The 17,075-nt window shown below is 38.1% G+C and overlaps 1 protein-coding gene and 1 long non-coding RNA gene across 2 annotated transcripts; both read left to right on the plus strand.

The window, feature by feature from the left end:
* The first annotated feature begins 1,574 nt into the window (after window positions 1–1,574).
* Window positions 1,575–9,855, plus strand: LOC115926803. The gene is made up of 3 exons (XR_004065272.1): window positions 1,575–1,988; window positions 8,802–8,929; window positions 9,719–9,855. It is a non-coding gene; the product is annotated as an uncharacterized LOC115926803 (long non-coding RNA).
* An 896-nt stretch (window positions 9,856–10,751) lies between these two features.
* LOC115926804 lies at window positions 10,752–13,131 on the plus strand. The gene is made up of 2 exons (XM_030992185.1): window positions 10,752–10,800; window positions 12,176–13,131. Exons 1-2 carry the CDS (start codon window positions 10,791–10,793, stop codon window positions 13,099–13,101), a joined length of 936 nt encoding a protein of 311 aa, XP_030848045.1. The 5' UTR covers window positions 10,752–10,790; the 3' UTR covers window positions 13,102–13,131.
* Window positions 13,132–17,075: the final 3,944 nt, after the last annotated feature.

Here is a 17,075-nt window from a genome sequence, read left to right on the forward strand (position 1 = left end):
GAAAGCTTATCAACATTGTACATAGTTGTGTGTGTGTGTGTGTGTGTTTCCAGAATATGCAATTTGCGAATGTTTTAAACAAAGATATAAATATGTTTAGGAAGTTTCCCGATGTTAGAAAAATGCATGGCGTGTTCATATACATATATTTTGGTGTTCCGTCCATAAGATATGATGAATTTTTGTGTACCTTTCCAAAGGGAACTCAAATTCGTGTAAAATCACCGTTCTGCCATATCAGAGGTTCATTAACGCTAAATAGTTCTTTTGTACAGATGTATGTAGTACAGTGCAGTCATACAAGTGCGCATATACGATTATAGAAAAATATTTGTTGGGAGCCCTGCCAGTAGGGGGAGGGGGGAGGGGTGGGGATCAACCCCAAGCCCCTTTAGAACCGGTATTGCAAGTGTGTAATAAATCATAGGAATAATGCCGGGGAATAATGTCACACAAAGATTTCCAAAGCTCGTCACTATACCAATTAAAATCGTGAATCCCGTAATCATTTGGACTGTTATTGATCCTCCGCCGACCGACGGTCGTGCTGGAGGAATTATGTTAACGGGGAGTCCGTCCTCGTCTCGCGTTCTCGTTTCCGCGATATCTCAAGAACCGTAATGATAGTAATTAAATATCACCATAGAAAGAAAATCTGATTACATTTGTAACTAGTATGTAGATCAAATGTCAAGGCTTTTAGTTTCATAGAGATATGTCACGAATAACTCCATCCATTTCCTATATTGAATTTAGGGCGGAGGCATACAGGAGACGTAGTCACTTTTGTCTTATTGTTATCATTATTATCCATTTTCAAAAGTTGATTAATATGTTGCAAGTACCCGATTCAACTATTCCTGCCTCTAATATATAATCTGAATAAAATGTTCAATTGAATATTCACAGAGGGAATGTTTATTTGTTATTTGTATGGATACAATTTCATGTCTAATTATGTCCTCCATTTATAGTTTCATTCAGTATATACACTAATCATGAAACGAAATTGAAAGATCAAACAAAAACCACTCATAAACGCACATACGCACACACGCAAAATGTTTTTTTCCTACTAACTGGCCACAACATATATTACTTCAGAGAGAGGAAACAGGATATTTTCACAATATTGACACCATTCACGTTTCCTCCAATCCGGTATTATTGAAAATAACACTTTAGATCAACTTATGCAACTATAGTTTCATGCAGTATATACACTACTCTCTATATTAACTATGAAACGAAATTGAAAGAACAAAGAAAAATCACACATAAACACACATACGCATACACGCAAATTGTTTTTATTCCGACTAACTGGCCACGAAATATATTACGTCAGACGAGTAGAAAGCAGGATATTTTTACAATATTGACACCATTCACGTTTCCTCGTATATATCCAAGTATTATTGATACTAACACTTGAGATCAATGCAACTGTTTTTCCAGTATTTACCTCTTTTCTCACCCGAGCATTTTTTTTTATGGGAAATTCATATAAAGCGAAACTATAGTTGCCTGAAGTGTGCAGAGAAGTAATACTTTAAAAATGTCAAGCCGTCGATCGCGATCAATGGAGACTGCTGATGAATAATGGTCTGCAAACAGTGAGGATAAAAAAAGATCGTAAAATGGAGTTACCGGAGCGAGACACGCACAATGCAGATTTCTACCATGCATGCTGTCGGTGGAGAAGATAAACTTTGTGGTTTCTGCACGCAGGTAGATTCATAACAGTCAGTACTGTGTCTGTCAATCCAGTCGACAACAACATTGTGTGAATATGATTCTGTACGACTCAACATTCTCGTTGGAGTAAATATGTTCAAAATAATGATGAGCGGATCTTCGTAGATTTAGACCAAGTATGTGTCTCTAATTAGTACCGCCAAAAACCGATTGTACAAGGGACAAGAGTGCCTCGGAACTGCAAGACACCGGTATTGCACACGGGCCACTGGAGTTTTTTCGTGATACAGGTGAGTACTGTTGTCACGATGATGATGTCGGATTCTTAATCCTACTTACCTTGGGCTAATGCCTAATGATAGTTAATACGTACAAATATTTCAGTCACTACGCACTGGACTGCTTCGAGACAACCGGAAAATTACACTAAGTCATGCTGATTGAGTTCAGTGTGATACGAATGAATTGTATTAATAAACTATGCCGATAAGCTATACAATTTTCAAAATTCCAATTGCATATTGATTGGGCCTATATGTTCGTGAGTAATGCTAATATAACTATCATTGATTACAACTTTCAAATCTTGCAATGGATAGAACTTTAAATACAAAAAATAGATCACAATTACATGCGACTTTAAGCAGTAATAAAGGTATTTGCGACTTTAAGCAGTAATAAAGGTATTTATTCTCGCTTTCAATCGACAAGAGCTTTTTTTTTTATTTTTTTTTTTATAAATGTATCGTTTCCATGCTCTCGTTCTTTCATAGTCTCATAGATCATAACAATGCAGTTTTAAAATGTTCAAACTTTTCTTTAATTTTGTTAATAAAATATATATCAAAGTAGATCTGAAGAGTATTCGTTATATCGCATTTTCCTTGGAGATAAGAAGCGCTTCACATGGACCGGTTTACTAACATTCAAATTTGACGCGTACTGTTTAAATAAAAGTTGTTATTGACGACCCGAAATTTTGCCCGAGGCTTGTCCGACTTAGCAACAATTAATGGATGCAGACTGAATTCCGTGTACTTTATTTTTTAGTAACAGATCAATTGAATACCTCGTCACTAGGTCCCAAAGAATAAAACATAAATTTGAATACATTAGTAAACTGGTCTAGTTTCTACAAACCCATGCATTGCAACCTTGCATCGATACACTTAGGGAGCCTTCTCTCTCTCTCTCTCTCTCTCCCCCCCCCCCTCCCCTCTCTCTCTCTCTCTCTCTCTCTCCTCCCCCCCCCCCCCCTCTCTCCCTCTCTCCCTCTCTCTCTCTCTCTCTCTCCCCCTCTCTCTCTCTCTCTCTCTTTTTTGCTCTCTCTTTTTCTCTCTCTCTCTCTCTCAGGATGTACAGGAGTGGATTTCCACACTTGGGGAGTCACTTCACTTCGTTTCGTTTCGTTTTGTATAGTTTAAATCCACCTTCAAAAACAATTAAAATCCCCTGAAAATTCTAGCAACCACTACTTTTGAGTGCATTAATTTTAACAAAGTCTAAAATTTTACTGTATTCAACTCCTAAAAAGTGATCCCTATAGTTACTCGTAAAGGAGTGGTTTCAGTCCTCTGCGTAACGGAGTATTTTAATATGTGAAGGCATTTTGGCCTATGAAAATTATGGAAGACACTCGCGAAATTCTCGTGTTATCTGTAAATGATCACCAGTGTTATGAACATCAAAGAACAAGAAGTATCAATAATATAGGAAAAATCATAGAAAATGAAAGAGGAAGTTTAAAATGATATTAAAAGAAATGTCGCTTAGAACTGAAATTGAAACTCTTGTTTTGAGGACAGGTAGGCACGAACTCTGTCAAATGTAACTATTATAGAGTTTCAAAATACTTCACGATTGTATTTCAATAACAATCGCATTTGTTTCAGTTTTATTTTACTCACGGTTGCGGAGAAAAGTACAGAACTCTACAATATATAACACCTCTACAATCAGTTCAAAGCACTTCTTACAACCCTGTCAAACCAATGAGGATCCATATCAGGTTGATAACACACCGTACACAAATTACATTATCTCAATTTTGTTTGTTCTCATAGGTTTTTATTCTCTTCTCTCATAAAAGAAAATGTTACATAATTTATAACATTTTATACAATAATACAAATAATCTTCGCATAGGCCTAAATAACTAAAGTGAACTCTAACATTTCCATACAAGGTTACAAATAAATTCCAAAATAAAATATATTTTTGCAATTGAAGCTACACATTGACAGAAGAAAAATATTTACATAAACAAAATTACAGTTACACATTTTAAACAAATCGCACATAAAGTGTTTTAATTTCCTCGATTAGCTTGCATATAAATTTCCAATTATTTCTTTTCTTTATAATAATAATATGGATATTCATATAGCGCTGGTATCCGCCAGGCTCTGACGCTCATGGCGCTGTACATATTACTTTCACAAAAATATAATTTTCTCAACTAAAATAAAGTAAACTAAAACAACACAAATTATTACGCTACATTGACATGATTAAATAGCACTGTTTAGGAAGAGATGGGGGTTTTTGAGCAATTTTGAAGTCATGAAGGGCAGTTAAATTACGAATACTAAGTGGCAGCTTATTCCAAAGGGATGGACCAGAATGAAAAAATGCTCTATCCTCCCAGGAACTGCGCGTCTTAGGGACAACTAATAAGGAGGATTGAGATGAACAACAATAACAATAATAATAACAATAACAATAATTTTCCATTTTTTCTTTTTCGAATGGCCAAGAATCGATTGGTTCGAAGCCGGTTTTGTGGTGTAACTGAGGTATTCGGACAATTCAAGGTTATTACTTTTAAAAGTGGGATGAGGAGAATTGCCATGAGAATTCTTGTTTTGTTTGTGTGTGACATAGCACAATTCTAACGCTGTGATATTACAGCCACACCAACGAAGGTGACAAAGACCGACTATATGCAAGGACAAACATTGTCGGTATAGACAAGTCGGTCGGGTTGGAGTCGGCTTAGTAGTATGGCTGACGTATAAGCATTAGGCCAGCATAAATATTATCATAAAAGTTTGTAATACCTTACGAGTCCTTGATGATTTGATATATTGCTTGAAAAACAGACCTGGTATTTCGATTTAATACCTTGTCAATTAGACCATCATTTTCTAATCCTTTCAGAATGAATTAGTTTCAAACTCTTATACATGACTTTGACGGAGAAGAAAACTCAACTCAATGCGTTTTCCCCATTCATAATTTCTATTTTATGCTCGAAATTTATACCGTTTCTGGTAATTCTTCAATCTATAAACATTATAAGAATATATTACCTCGCTATAAAGCATTCTTCTGAATATAGTGATTCATGAAAACTAGAGCAGTACAGATCATGACTATAAGTTAGATATAAGTGTATTATACATCGTATATTTATAAACTCATTAGTATGAAACTGCGTAAATAGGATAATCACTTTGTATCCCAGGTTTCTCCCTATCCGTGTTCCTTTCTTTTTCTTTTTACTTTTTCTTATTGCTTATCCATAAAGGGGGCAGGTGCCTCACGAACCTTTTTAGCTACGTCATTGTAAAACCAATATTTAAACTACCACTTATTATCATTACCGTCATTAAAGACACGCACGATCACTTCTTGCCTGGTAAAATCATTCATGCACAATCATTTAGCATTGTAATGAAGAAAAAAGCGTCAATTTATATGAAACACCATTAGCATGCCAATAAAAAAGAACAATGGCGCTTATTTTCAATATACACTAATCAGTATTCATGCATATCATTTGAGCATATAAGAACTTAATTACTTTATTTATTTATTTATTTCTGATATTTAGACAGGGTGACTCATTATCACCAAAATGGTGGTCTTCCATGAGTTTAATTCGCATGATGTAAAATTGATGTGCCATTTACAAAACCGAACAATAGCACTAAACTCCCATATTCAGCATTGGAATATATCAACAAAAAGCGCTGTTCTGAACGGAGTGACTCACGCAGACCAAAGGGGAACAAAACATTAGGTTTTCTTGTTTTTTTAACTGATACGATGTGTACATACATGCGATGAGGGCAAAGTACAAATTTGCATCAATGGGTGTTTTTTTTAAAGGGAAAGTCCACCCCCAAAATAAGTTTGTTTCGATAGAGGCAGAATAATAAGAAAATCAGGTGAGTGAAAGTTTGAGCAAATTCTGAATGAAAACAAGAAAGTTATGAATTATTGAAGTTGTGATCAATCAAATACAAATTGGCAACTCTGTGACTTATTATACGAGCTCTCCTTCATTTGCTTTGTGCATAATATTCCATAAAATCATGTTTTCTTCGTTATTGATGACGGAATATATATTTGTTCCTTGCAGGGGGAGTATAGAAACATATTTGCAATTATTATATTTAGGGTGCATGTATGGTTGAAATTTTTCTTGAGGGAAAATGAAAATTTTAGATTTTTTTAGTACTGAGCAAATGGAAGTTGAGCTCGCATGATACGTCATAGAGTTGCCAATTTGTGTTTGATTGATCATAACTTCAAAAATCGTAACTTCCTTATTTTTAATCGGAATTTGCTCAAACTTTCACTGACTTGTTTCTCTCATTTTTCTACTCCTATTAAAACTAACTTAATTTCAGGGTGGACTTCCCCTTTTTAAAGTCCAGAGCAGTGTTTCACGAAACCGCTTTAAAGTACAAGGTCATTGATTTCCCTTTGAAGCGCGTACAAGGTCATTTACACGCGTTTTCATGAGATACTCTAAAACTGAAATGTTAAATCACCATTTAAAAGGGTTGAGGAGTGACCACTCTTTCAATATGTCATATTGATACTTTTTACCTGCTAGATTCAACCTTTATAGTGTTGGATCCAGCATGTTCAAAGTGGTAATCTACCATTTTGAAAAAGGGTTCACTCCTCAGCCCTTTTAAGTAGTGATTGAACATTTCTATTTTTAGAGTGTAAACTTTACACAAAATATCGGTTTCTTAGTCACAATAGACGACCCGCTTTTCTTACTCACAATACCCGTGATATGCTATTCTTCCTGCTTCACACTTATTTTCTTTTATTCAAAAGACGGAATGTTGTGAGGTATCACTTCCCGGATTACAATTTCCCCTTGAAATGACGACATATGTCAACAACCCAGTACAATTAACTCTTATACTAATATCTCCAGGACGCTTTATGATAGTAACCATTGGACAATTAATTACAACCATGACAAAAATTATCGAACGATCAATCCATATGACACAACTTTCGGACAAGTACCCCTTTATTATAATATCCACAAATCAGGACAATTACCATCCATGGCAGTGATACTCGGACAACCAACCCATAATTATGACAATAAACCTTCAGACAATTTCCCCTGTGAAAATAAACCTGGACCATTACGCCTAACAACAACGACCCTCGGTCAAAAAACACATATGGCAATAAACCTCGGACAACTAGCCCCACACGACTACTCCGAATTCAGAGTACTAGTGTATTTCTTCCAATAGAAAGTGAATTACACTGTATCGTAAATGAATCTTGTAAATCCATTACAAGAAGCTAATTTTACTGCCCTTAATTAATATCATTTACAATCTAATAACGCGTGAATGTCTGGTTAATACTTGAACTATAATAATTATACAAGGACAGGTTTCGGGTAGCTGAAATGTTGGTTAATAGATAATTGACTTCCAACACATTATGTACGTGTACGTAATGCTTCTCAAATTAAATACGTATTTCGATGTATTCTATCCACACATTTCGGACTAACCATTGAGTTTACACTTGGCAATTACCCAACAACCAGACGAATTTGATTAGGCCCCACCAAATACTTCCCTTTTCATACCATAATATTACACCTATGTAAACTGCGATTTGTGGCGAATTAAAGGGATAAACTGGATTTCCTGCAAATTAAATTGTACAACATTGTGCGCTCACAAGAGCCATACGAATAACCACAATGCAATGATATGTGGTAGTGGTGGTTATTTTACCTGACTGCTAGGAAAGCATAAATGCTTGTGTTAGTAAGCAACCAGACATCGGGAACTAAGTGTGACGTCATCGTGCCGGAGGTGGCTGACTTTCGGAAAAATTCTGAAAATAAGTTATTTTATATCCATCAGTGTCATTATCTTAGATCAGAATCATACAAAATAAAAAGTTTTAACACTACTATAAGCTTTCTGAACTATTATATTCTTTTATAAATTTCATTTTCAACACAAATGCAGGTTTCTCGGCTGTTCGCTGGCTTTTATAAACAAGAAGAACATACTAGCCTAATTTAAGCCTCGGTCACAAATGCCGTTACGAACTGCTACGAACGCCATACGAACTATTTTCAGAAAATGGAAATTCGGGAAGACAATGGAAAAACAGGGAGATTCGTACGAAATTATCGCTCGTACGAACCTTTGTGACCGTAGCATAAGAAACGATGAATATACAAATCGACAAGAGAAGAAGGTGAATAACCCACAAATAGAAAGTACGAATTATGAAATTAATCATCTCGGAGAAAATTTACATGTAGGTATCGTAGTGTAAATACCACAGCAAGATCATGTCTTTGAAAAAATTAAGATTGATCCAATTTGATTGCACGTCCTCCGATCAATGTACGGAGTTGCAATTGATATCAAACTCACGTTACGTTTGGATCAATTTTTGATCAATTTCAAATCTGGCTGGCTGGAGTTGTCCGACATTGCAACACAATGAATCGTGACTTTTGAAATCAGGTGAGTGAATTAATTGGATGCAAAGCTGTTGCGGTGTACGAGCGACAAAAATTGGGAATAGATATCTGGTGAACAGGTCTATTCATAGAATGTTGGGTGCATGAGGAGTGATAATCTATTTGTCATCTCTTTGTTCATTTAGGCAGATTGATAGATATAATTATCTTCCACCGGCAAATTCTAAAATGTTTTATCTCTTTGTTGATTTACGCGGATTGGCAGGTATCATCATTTGAAAGGACATTCCGAAAGTGTTCCATTTCTTTGGTGGTTTATGCAGAATGGTCATTTTCTAAAAGCATCTTCTAAAGGTACTTCATAATATTTGTTGATTGACAGGCGCAGATTGACAGAAGTCTGAAAGCAATGATTTTTTGTTGGACGCCCTCTTTCTACCTGTATATCAATGGACAGTGAGAACGTGTTGGGTGAGGTAACAAGTGCGTCTTCATCTTCAAAGTCAGAAGGTAGGTTTGTATAAATGCATTGCCACAATTTCTTAGATACCCTTCAAAAATCTACATTAGTGATGAACATTTTCCAAGAATGTTTTCAAAACGAATATTTAATGTGGTAGAACTGTGTCTGTAAATCGTGAATTTCATACATGTGCATGTACAATATGAAAAAGAAAAAAGTGGAGATTTTGAAGCAAAACGAGCAATATGGTTGGGTAATGATATCGTATTAAGTGTCTGAGAAATTGTCTGCTGTTCTGTAGTTTACGCGATGGTTCAGTGGTAGAGCAGTGAACTCTAAACCGCTAGGTCCTTGGTTCATGACCCAGTGATGCGCTATAGTGTATCTTGATGCTTACAGCATAAATCCTATTTTTCCAATTTTCACAGATAGGACTTCAACTTCAAGAAGAAGGTCCAAGAAAGTATTAAAGTATGAGCCAGTTCACGGTTGCAGTCTGAGCATGAGCAGACAAAGGTCATTGCAGAACAAATGTTGAAATACACGGATACAAAATACTGGATACGTGCTCATGAATACGTGGATACGTGCTCACTCCTAGTAATTATTGTGTGAAAACAAAGACTTCATGACAAAAAATATTACCTCAGGCAACTCCAATAGCCTTTGCCTTTGAAACATTTACATCAAAGTGCCGGTATTACGTGATCCAGTGAAGAATACTGTAGGATATGCAACAGTCCAAATATATAGAAATTAACCGTGAGTAGATTTCTTGAAAGCCTTAGCGATCGCGTTAAGTATTCATTATTAATACATATTTGTTCATTCTTCAGGACCCCTTGATAGCACCACACCCATCCCAAGTATGGACAACACAGCAGTAACTGCCAGCGTTACAGTGGTATGCTTGATCCTGGTAGCTGTGGGTATCACAATCCTGCTCTTCTGCTTGTATCGGAGAAGAAAACAGGCCAGTAACCAGAAAGGTAAGTGGACAGCTAGAATTGGAATGATAAGTGGTGAAATACGGGGGGGGGGGGCGGTCGGGTACCTGACCCCTCCCCCATCAAGTAGCAAAAATAAAAGGGAATAGAGAGAGAGAGAGAGGGGGGGGGTATAGAGATACGAGGAAGGGGAGAGAGGGGCGGATGGGGAGTGAGCGAGAGAGAGAGAGAGAGAGAGAGGGGGAGAGAAAGAGAGAGAGGGGGAGGAGAGAGGGGAAGAGAAATATGTGGGAAAGAGAGGGGAAGGGAGAGAGAGAGAGAGAGAGAGGGGAGGGGATACAGTGGCAATGTGAAAAGAAGGAGTGTTTTGTTGGCATTTCCGTGGCAGAAATCAACTTAAAATCAGAATGCTTTGAATAATAAGTTAAAAGAGCTGCAGATCATACAAAACAACCTCACAACCTCACAATCAAATCAATGGACCTTGAAATAGAATCACATAATAGCAATTTTTGTTTACCTTACACTAATATTAGCTTATGAACGTGTAAACAATAACACAAGATATTACAAACACAACTATATTTCAGAGGGACCTTGAAACAATGAACACGGAAATTTCTAACAATCGATTGGTGAAGAAAAACAAATATGATGGAAATAATACATTGCCGAATAAAAACCCATTTCATTCGTAGGGTAACTATTATTATACAGGCATGCAATGACATGTAGGTCCTTTTCATAGGCTTTACACCCGACAATAGTTTTTTTGTTTGTAAAAAGGTCTCGAAACAGTGCAATCAACATTATTAAAACCTTTTCAAAGTTTGAAGAACCAGCAAAGATTTTGTATTCATAAGTGCAGAAGCAAAATGTCTCGTAATCCATTGGTAATATTTGGTTTAATATTTACAGGGCTGAAGGAGGACGACCTAAAAGTGGCCATGGATCTAGTACAATGCGATCAGGTATACACAAGTTAATTGATTTGAATTTGTTTAAAAGGTACGATCAGTACTTGTAGTAGTTGTAGTAGTAGTAGTTGTAGCAGCAGCAGCAGCAGTAGAACAGTAGTAGAAGCAGGATTTTATTGATGTTAGTATTAAACTTTTTAGAGTTGGAGTACAGGATGTAGTATATATCAAGTAGCCCTACAGTCTTGATATCTATGTACCTTTCCATAATTCTGAAAAATGAAGAGCATTTTTTTTTTAATGCACTTCCTGCTATTGCATTGCCTTTCCGGAACCGATATGAAGAAAATTACACTTAAACTTCCTCTGATATATGTATGTTTTAAAAAATGCACAGGAAACTAGTCATGTAGTGTATCTGATTAAATAGGATCAATTTAGAAAACCGATGAATAATTTGGTAAGACCCCAAAATATTCGTCAGATTTCTCTCATTTTTGGTCTATCATGACTGCAAAGAATTGGAACAAGGGAAATCTTTATTACTCTATATCTTTGTAACTCATGTTTCTCCTTTCTAGAAAGAGTTTTCCAATATGCAACATTTTTTTTAACTTGTCACATCCCTACGTACACAATTATTTCCTTGTTATCTCGACTTTTGGCATTATTACAGTACTGTATACATGGTCTTCTATTTGTACATGATGATAGAATCGAAATATTCGAACCAAACCAAAAAACATCGGCAATTTTGAAGAGAAACAGCGTTTCATGTAATTTGCCTTACTGCGGTCTGACTGCGCCGGGTTAGCGCATGATCGCAGTGCGGTTTACTGTTATAGTTTCCAGCGGCGAAGTATGGGTCTATATAGGCATTTAGGGCACATTGGCAGGGAAGGGGGTAGCGGCGCCTGTCCTACGCGTTGGGAAAAATGCAAATAACAATGACACTGAAGAGAAGGGTGCGGGACGGGTCCTTTCATCTTTTGTCACGTTCCCTTCTCTCCCATCTCTCTCTCTCTCTCTCTCTCTCTTCCTCCCTCTCTGTTCCCTTTCTTTTTATTTGCCATTGGGGGGGGGGGGCACGTTTCTCTGTCTCCCCTTGCCCCTATAGCTATGCCACTGGTTGGTTGGTTCGATTTAATTCAAGTCTTAGTTTATTCCCTCATAAAATTACATTCTTTCATACATTATAAAAACTTTCACCCTGTTTATTTACTTTCTTTGTTTACTTACCTTTAAAATGTTCGCAAAGATTTTTACGAATCAACCCTCGGCCTCGTTGAAATGTGCGAGAATGAAAATGCGAATATGATTTTCTATAAGAAGGACAATACAGTTTTGTTAGTTATGGATTACTGGATAGTCTTTAAGATCATGTTGTCGAATCTTTATGCCATCTCGTTATTTGTGTTTTGGTTTGCAGATAAAAGTGATCACCACTATGAGTTCCCATCCTCGCCTCCGAACCTTAAAGCTGACCCTAAATCCTCAAATCCGGGTGATGCTCAAAGTAGCGACCCCTACGTAACGCTCGCGGGACAGTCCTTACCCCACCACTACCAAGGGCTGGGTCAGAAGTCCCCACTCCCAGACGACTCGGACTACGATCTACTCATGGTGTCGACGGAAAAAACCAACAGCGACTACTATTTCAAGCTCGAACCAGGGTCACTGAACAATACCGGACTTCGAACCGGAGTTCAGTCAGGGGTTCGACCAAGGGTTGACCCGACGTCGACGGATCCCGAAGATGCGTATGATCTGGTCCAAATCATGAACACGACGGGAAACAATGCAAACCAAAATCAAAATGAAGATGACGTGACTAACCGCAAAGACTCAGGCGAAGGTGATGATGATAACCCGTATTATTTTAAGGTGGGGGGATCTAAAGGAGGAAGCTTCCATACCGCTCAAGTATCCTTCCGTGATGCTAAGCAGCCTCATGGTAAGGGTCTTCCTTCAGAGAAAGGCGACGAGGCAAACCGGAGGCCAGCAATCGCTGCTAAACCCGATTTTACCACGAAACCGAAGGGTTCCGTCGATGAAAGCGCCAGCTACGACAAACTCGATCGATCGGCCATCCCAACGCCAAACTCGGAAGACATCAATGCGAACGAATACAACAAACTTTTACCGCGGTTGGCCGTCCAGTCAAACAACTCGGATCCGACGTCGAGTGACGGTTATCTGAAGGTGAAAGTAGGGAATGGCACAACTAGCGTCCACGATGAAGCCGACGATTATGACAGTCTCAGGGAGGTCGACGACTACAATAAGCTGGACAGGGGAGTGGAGAGAGAATTTGACAGTCAAGTCGTTTCGGACAAGAACTCGTCATCCGCCTAGAACAGACTGCCATGATGATCGACACACTGGTTAAAGACGCACTATCATTATTTAGCATGCTATGATCAGTACTCAATGTTGACGGTGTGGTAAAAAAATATATTCAGGAACTTGAAACATGTATGCATGTGTTATGAACAGTACTTATCATTTAAATAGGGAGACGTTTGTGGCCTGAATTTGCCGGTGTCACTAATTTTATATTGTAAAGTTGTTCTGGGGATCTGCGGAAATATTAGGCACTTGTTGCTACTACTTTCACTTTTCCTGCTTGTCATTATTATTTATTCATATGTAAACTTGACACAATCGTAAAGGCTTTCGAGAGATCATCCCGAGGGTAATTTCAGTACTCTATTTTATACCCTACATAAATCATGTATGCAAAGTAAATTTCATCCATAGAAATATCATTTTGCAAATCATATAAGTCAAATAGTTGGTATCCAAATGCTCGGGCGAAATACATGCTTTAAATAAAATACTTTAATAAGCATGCTTGCTCCAAGTTGTTTTCGAAAGTTTTGCGACCATGATTTGTATAGTTGCCTTAGATTTCTTTGTTCCTATTATGGCGGTTTAATTGCCGCATTACAATAATGTGTAATATATGAACAAGGCTTACGAGGTAGCAATTAAGTCTTTTATGCTTGTTGTTTAGGGTGATTTCTTCGTGACGGGCTCTTATCTTGCCATAGTTACAGTGTCTCTTTTACATATACTTACATGTATTTTAAGCTAACGTTCGGCCGGGTGTGGCGGCCAAATGATATTTTTAGAGTTTGAAAGGCGAGCTGAGGAGAAATTTCGATTCTTTTTAACCAAGCCGACAAGGGCTCTGGCGGGGAGGCACTCATGCCTCGGGTAACCATCTAACTCTTCACCTTTTCTCCATTGTTCACTTACTTGACTTTAAATCTAGTATATATGCATAAAAATTATTTAAAAAACAGTTTTCTGCGAGAGTATTGTGTATCGGATTCTACCCCCCAAAACAAAGGCTTGTACTTATGTCCTTAGTTGCGCATTAGCTGGGCACTAATACGTCCTTTGGCTAGATATTTACCCGCATTTAGCTTGCATTTATCTCGCTTTACTTTAATACAGTGGCGGATCCAGAGGGGGGGGGGGGGGGGGGCCCGCCCCCCCCCCCCCTTGAGAAAAAAAATCATGTAAAATCACGTCATTTTAACTTTTGGGGGGGGGGGTTGGGCCCCCCCTGGCGCTCAAGGGGGGGGGGGGGCAAATTGAAATTTTTTTTGAGGATAAAAAAAAAAAAAATGTGCTCACTACCCCCCCCCCCCCCCCCCCCCCCCCCCCCCCCCCCCCCCCACTGAGCGAAATTTTGGCCGGCGCGTTTTTCAAATTTTCGGGAGCAAAAAAAAAAAGTGCTCTGTACCCCGGCCCCCCCACACCACTGAGCGACTTTTCGGCCGGCGCGATTTTCAAATTTTCGGGAGCAAAAAAAAAAAAAAGTTGGGCCCCCTCCCCTAAGAAATCCTGGATCCGCGCCTGCTTTAATATTGCTATTATATTTTTGTATACTTGAATCTCTTTTACTAAATAAAGTATAATCATTGCATTTTATAAATTTGAATAAAATATATCCTTGCATCTATAAAAGCTGTGTGACAATGTTTTTGTAATTTAATATCATTTAAATGGGTTATTACGAATTGAAATGGTAAGTGTGGTAGTGCAAATTAAAAAATGAAAGCATGGCTCAAGTAAGATACACATCGAAATGAAACATCTGTTTTGGAATGACACGAAAAATATCGGTTTTAGGGAAAGCGTGTGTGTGTGGGTTTGTGCGGATGTATGAAAGCGAGAGAGGAGGATGGAGGGGGCATTCGGATATTGAGGGGGGATGGGAACTGAGAGGCGGAGGGGGTAGCAAGGAACACCATTGAGAGAGAGAGAGAGAGATAGAGAGAGAGAGAGAGAGAGAGAGAGAGAGAGAGAGAGAGGGGGTACATTTGAAATATTTTCATGAGTTTAAATATTAACATTCTATTCAACGAGGTGTCAGCCTCGTTGAATATAATTTACGTTAATCTTTCAACGAATGAAAATATTCGCACTATTGAACGAATGAAAACATTCATTATTAGTTTTATACAACATCGAAAAAGATCTAATAGAACGTTAATCAACAAAAATCTATGTTTTACTCCTTATATCAAAGATAAATTAAAGTTGGAGTCAAGCCTCCTCGATTACATTCAGATTGCCTTCGCGTCAGATTCACGTAGGGATACGCGCACGGCAGAGAGGTACTAGTATGCAGTCTGCATAATTTTTATAACCAAAAATACACGGCGAATATAACCAAAAATGCACGCCCGTGCAATACTAACATCTATTGAATATCAAGTCACCAACAATCCTCCAATCAAATGACAAGGACCCATGCAGGTGTTGTATAATAAAACATATTATTTATCGTATCATAGGCATACCATGAATCTGTTAGTAACTTTCACTTTTTTGTTACCCAAACTCTCTATTATGATGTAAGTTTTAGGGGTTAGCGCCTAGTAAAAGCATTCCTTTTTTGTTAGCAAGCGCCCCCCCCCCCCCACCCAATTTTCGTAGTTAGGTCAACACTGTTTCGTTATCATTTTTAGTTCTTCAATGATTCTATTTTGTCAGTTTATACCTGTATTGTTTTATGTCAATATTAAATGTATATGTACTTTGTACATGAATTATGTTCATATTGAAAAGAATAAATCGAATCAAATCAAATTAAATTACAATAATTTGTCAATGATTGTTTATCGAGTTGTTGGCGACAATGACTCCAAGGTCAACCCTCAACTTTCGCACCGTAAGGTATCTATACCCTCACCCTAAATCTAAATAAAAACAACAATTGCAACCAGGCGCGTACGCAGGGGGATGGTTTTGGGGTGTAACCTCCCCCCTCAATTTTTTTTTATTATGTGTGTGTGTTTTGGAGGAACCCCCCCCCCTTTAATAAAATAAAAAAGGGGGTGACAAAAAAGTGACCTTACCACCCCCCCCCCCCCCCCCCCTACTGAACGAAGTATCGGTCGACATAATTTGTAGCCTCTTGTCGATGCACTCGCGCTGTTGGAGTCTCTAAATTCTGGCGAGCAAAGCGAGTCAGAGAAACCGAGGCGCTTGCGCAAGCGCCTCGGTTTCTCTGACTCGCCTCGGTTTCTCTGACTCGCTTCGCTCGTCAGAATTTAGAGACTCCAACAGCGCGAGGGCATCAACAAGAGGCTACATAATTTGCCAAATTCCGGGACAAAAAAAAGAAGAAAAAAAGTGCTCTTAACCCCCTCCCCCCCCCCCCCCCCCCCCCGCTTATTCAGGGGCTGGCTGAGTCGAGTCGTCGAAGAATTTTCGGCGCGATTTTCATATTTTAACACCCCCCCCCCCCCCCCATCCTCGAAAAAAAAATCCTGCGTACGCTACTGACTGCAACCATCAAGTTGACACTGTACTATGACCTTTGGAGAGTAAAAAAGGGATATCTTCCGGAGCAACTTATTTAACTTGATAGTTGCTGTATAGTATCGGTCGGCATAATTTGCCCAAAAAAATGTGCTCTAATTTGTCAACATTATTTTGTAACACAAGTCTTGGATGTTTATTTGCTCGCTTCTAAATTGAATGAAATTCATTTTGCATGTCATTCGCGACTTGTTATGTATATAAATACAAATTATGATGTACTATAGGTTTTCCCGGCCAGTTTCGTAAAAGCAGCAGTCAATTTCATTAACGTGCACTCATGTTCGAGCAAATTTTCTCCACTAGTTGCTCCCCTGTTTCATTTTTAAACTTGTTGCATTCAATTTCGTTTCGAGTCACCGAATTTTCTAAACATGCACATTCAAATTAAAGCTTGGTTCAGTCAATTTGGAAATGCGTAAGGGTCGTTCAATTTCGCCAATGATGCGTGGGAGGTGAATTCTTTGGCGAATTGCGGTTTCATATTC

This window comes from Strongylocentrotus purpuratus, unplaced genomic scaffold (assembly GCF_000002235.5).
Source record: "Strongylocentrotus purpuratus isolate Spur 01 unplaced genomic scaffold, Spur_5.0 spur5_scaffold_2, whole genome shotgun sequence".
NCBI lineage: Eukaryota > Metazoa > Echinodermata > Echinoidea > Camarodonta > Strongylocentrotidae > Strongylocentrotus > Strongylocentrotus purpuratus.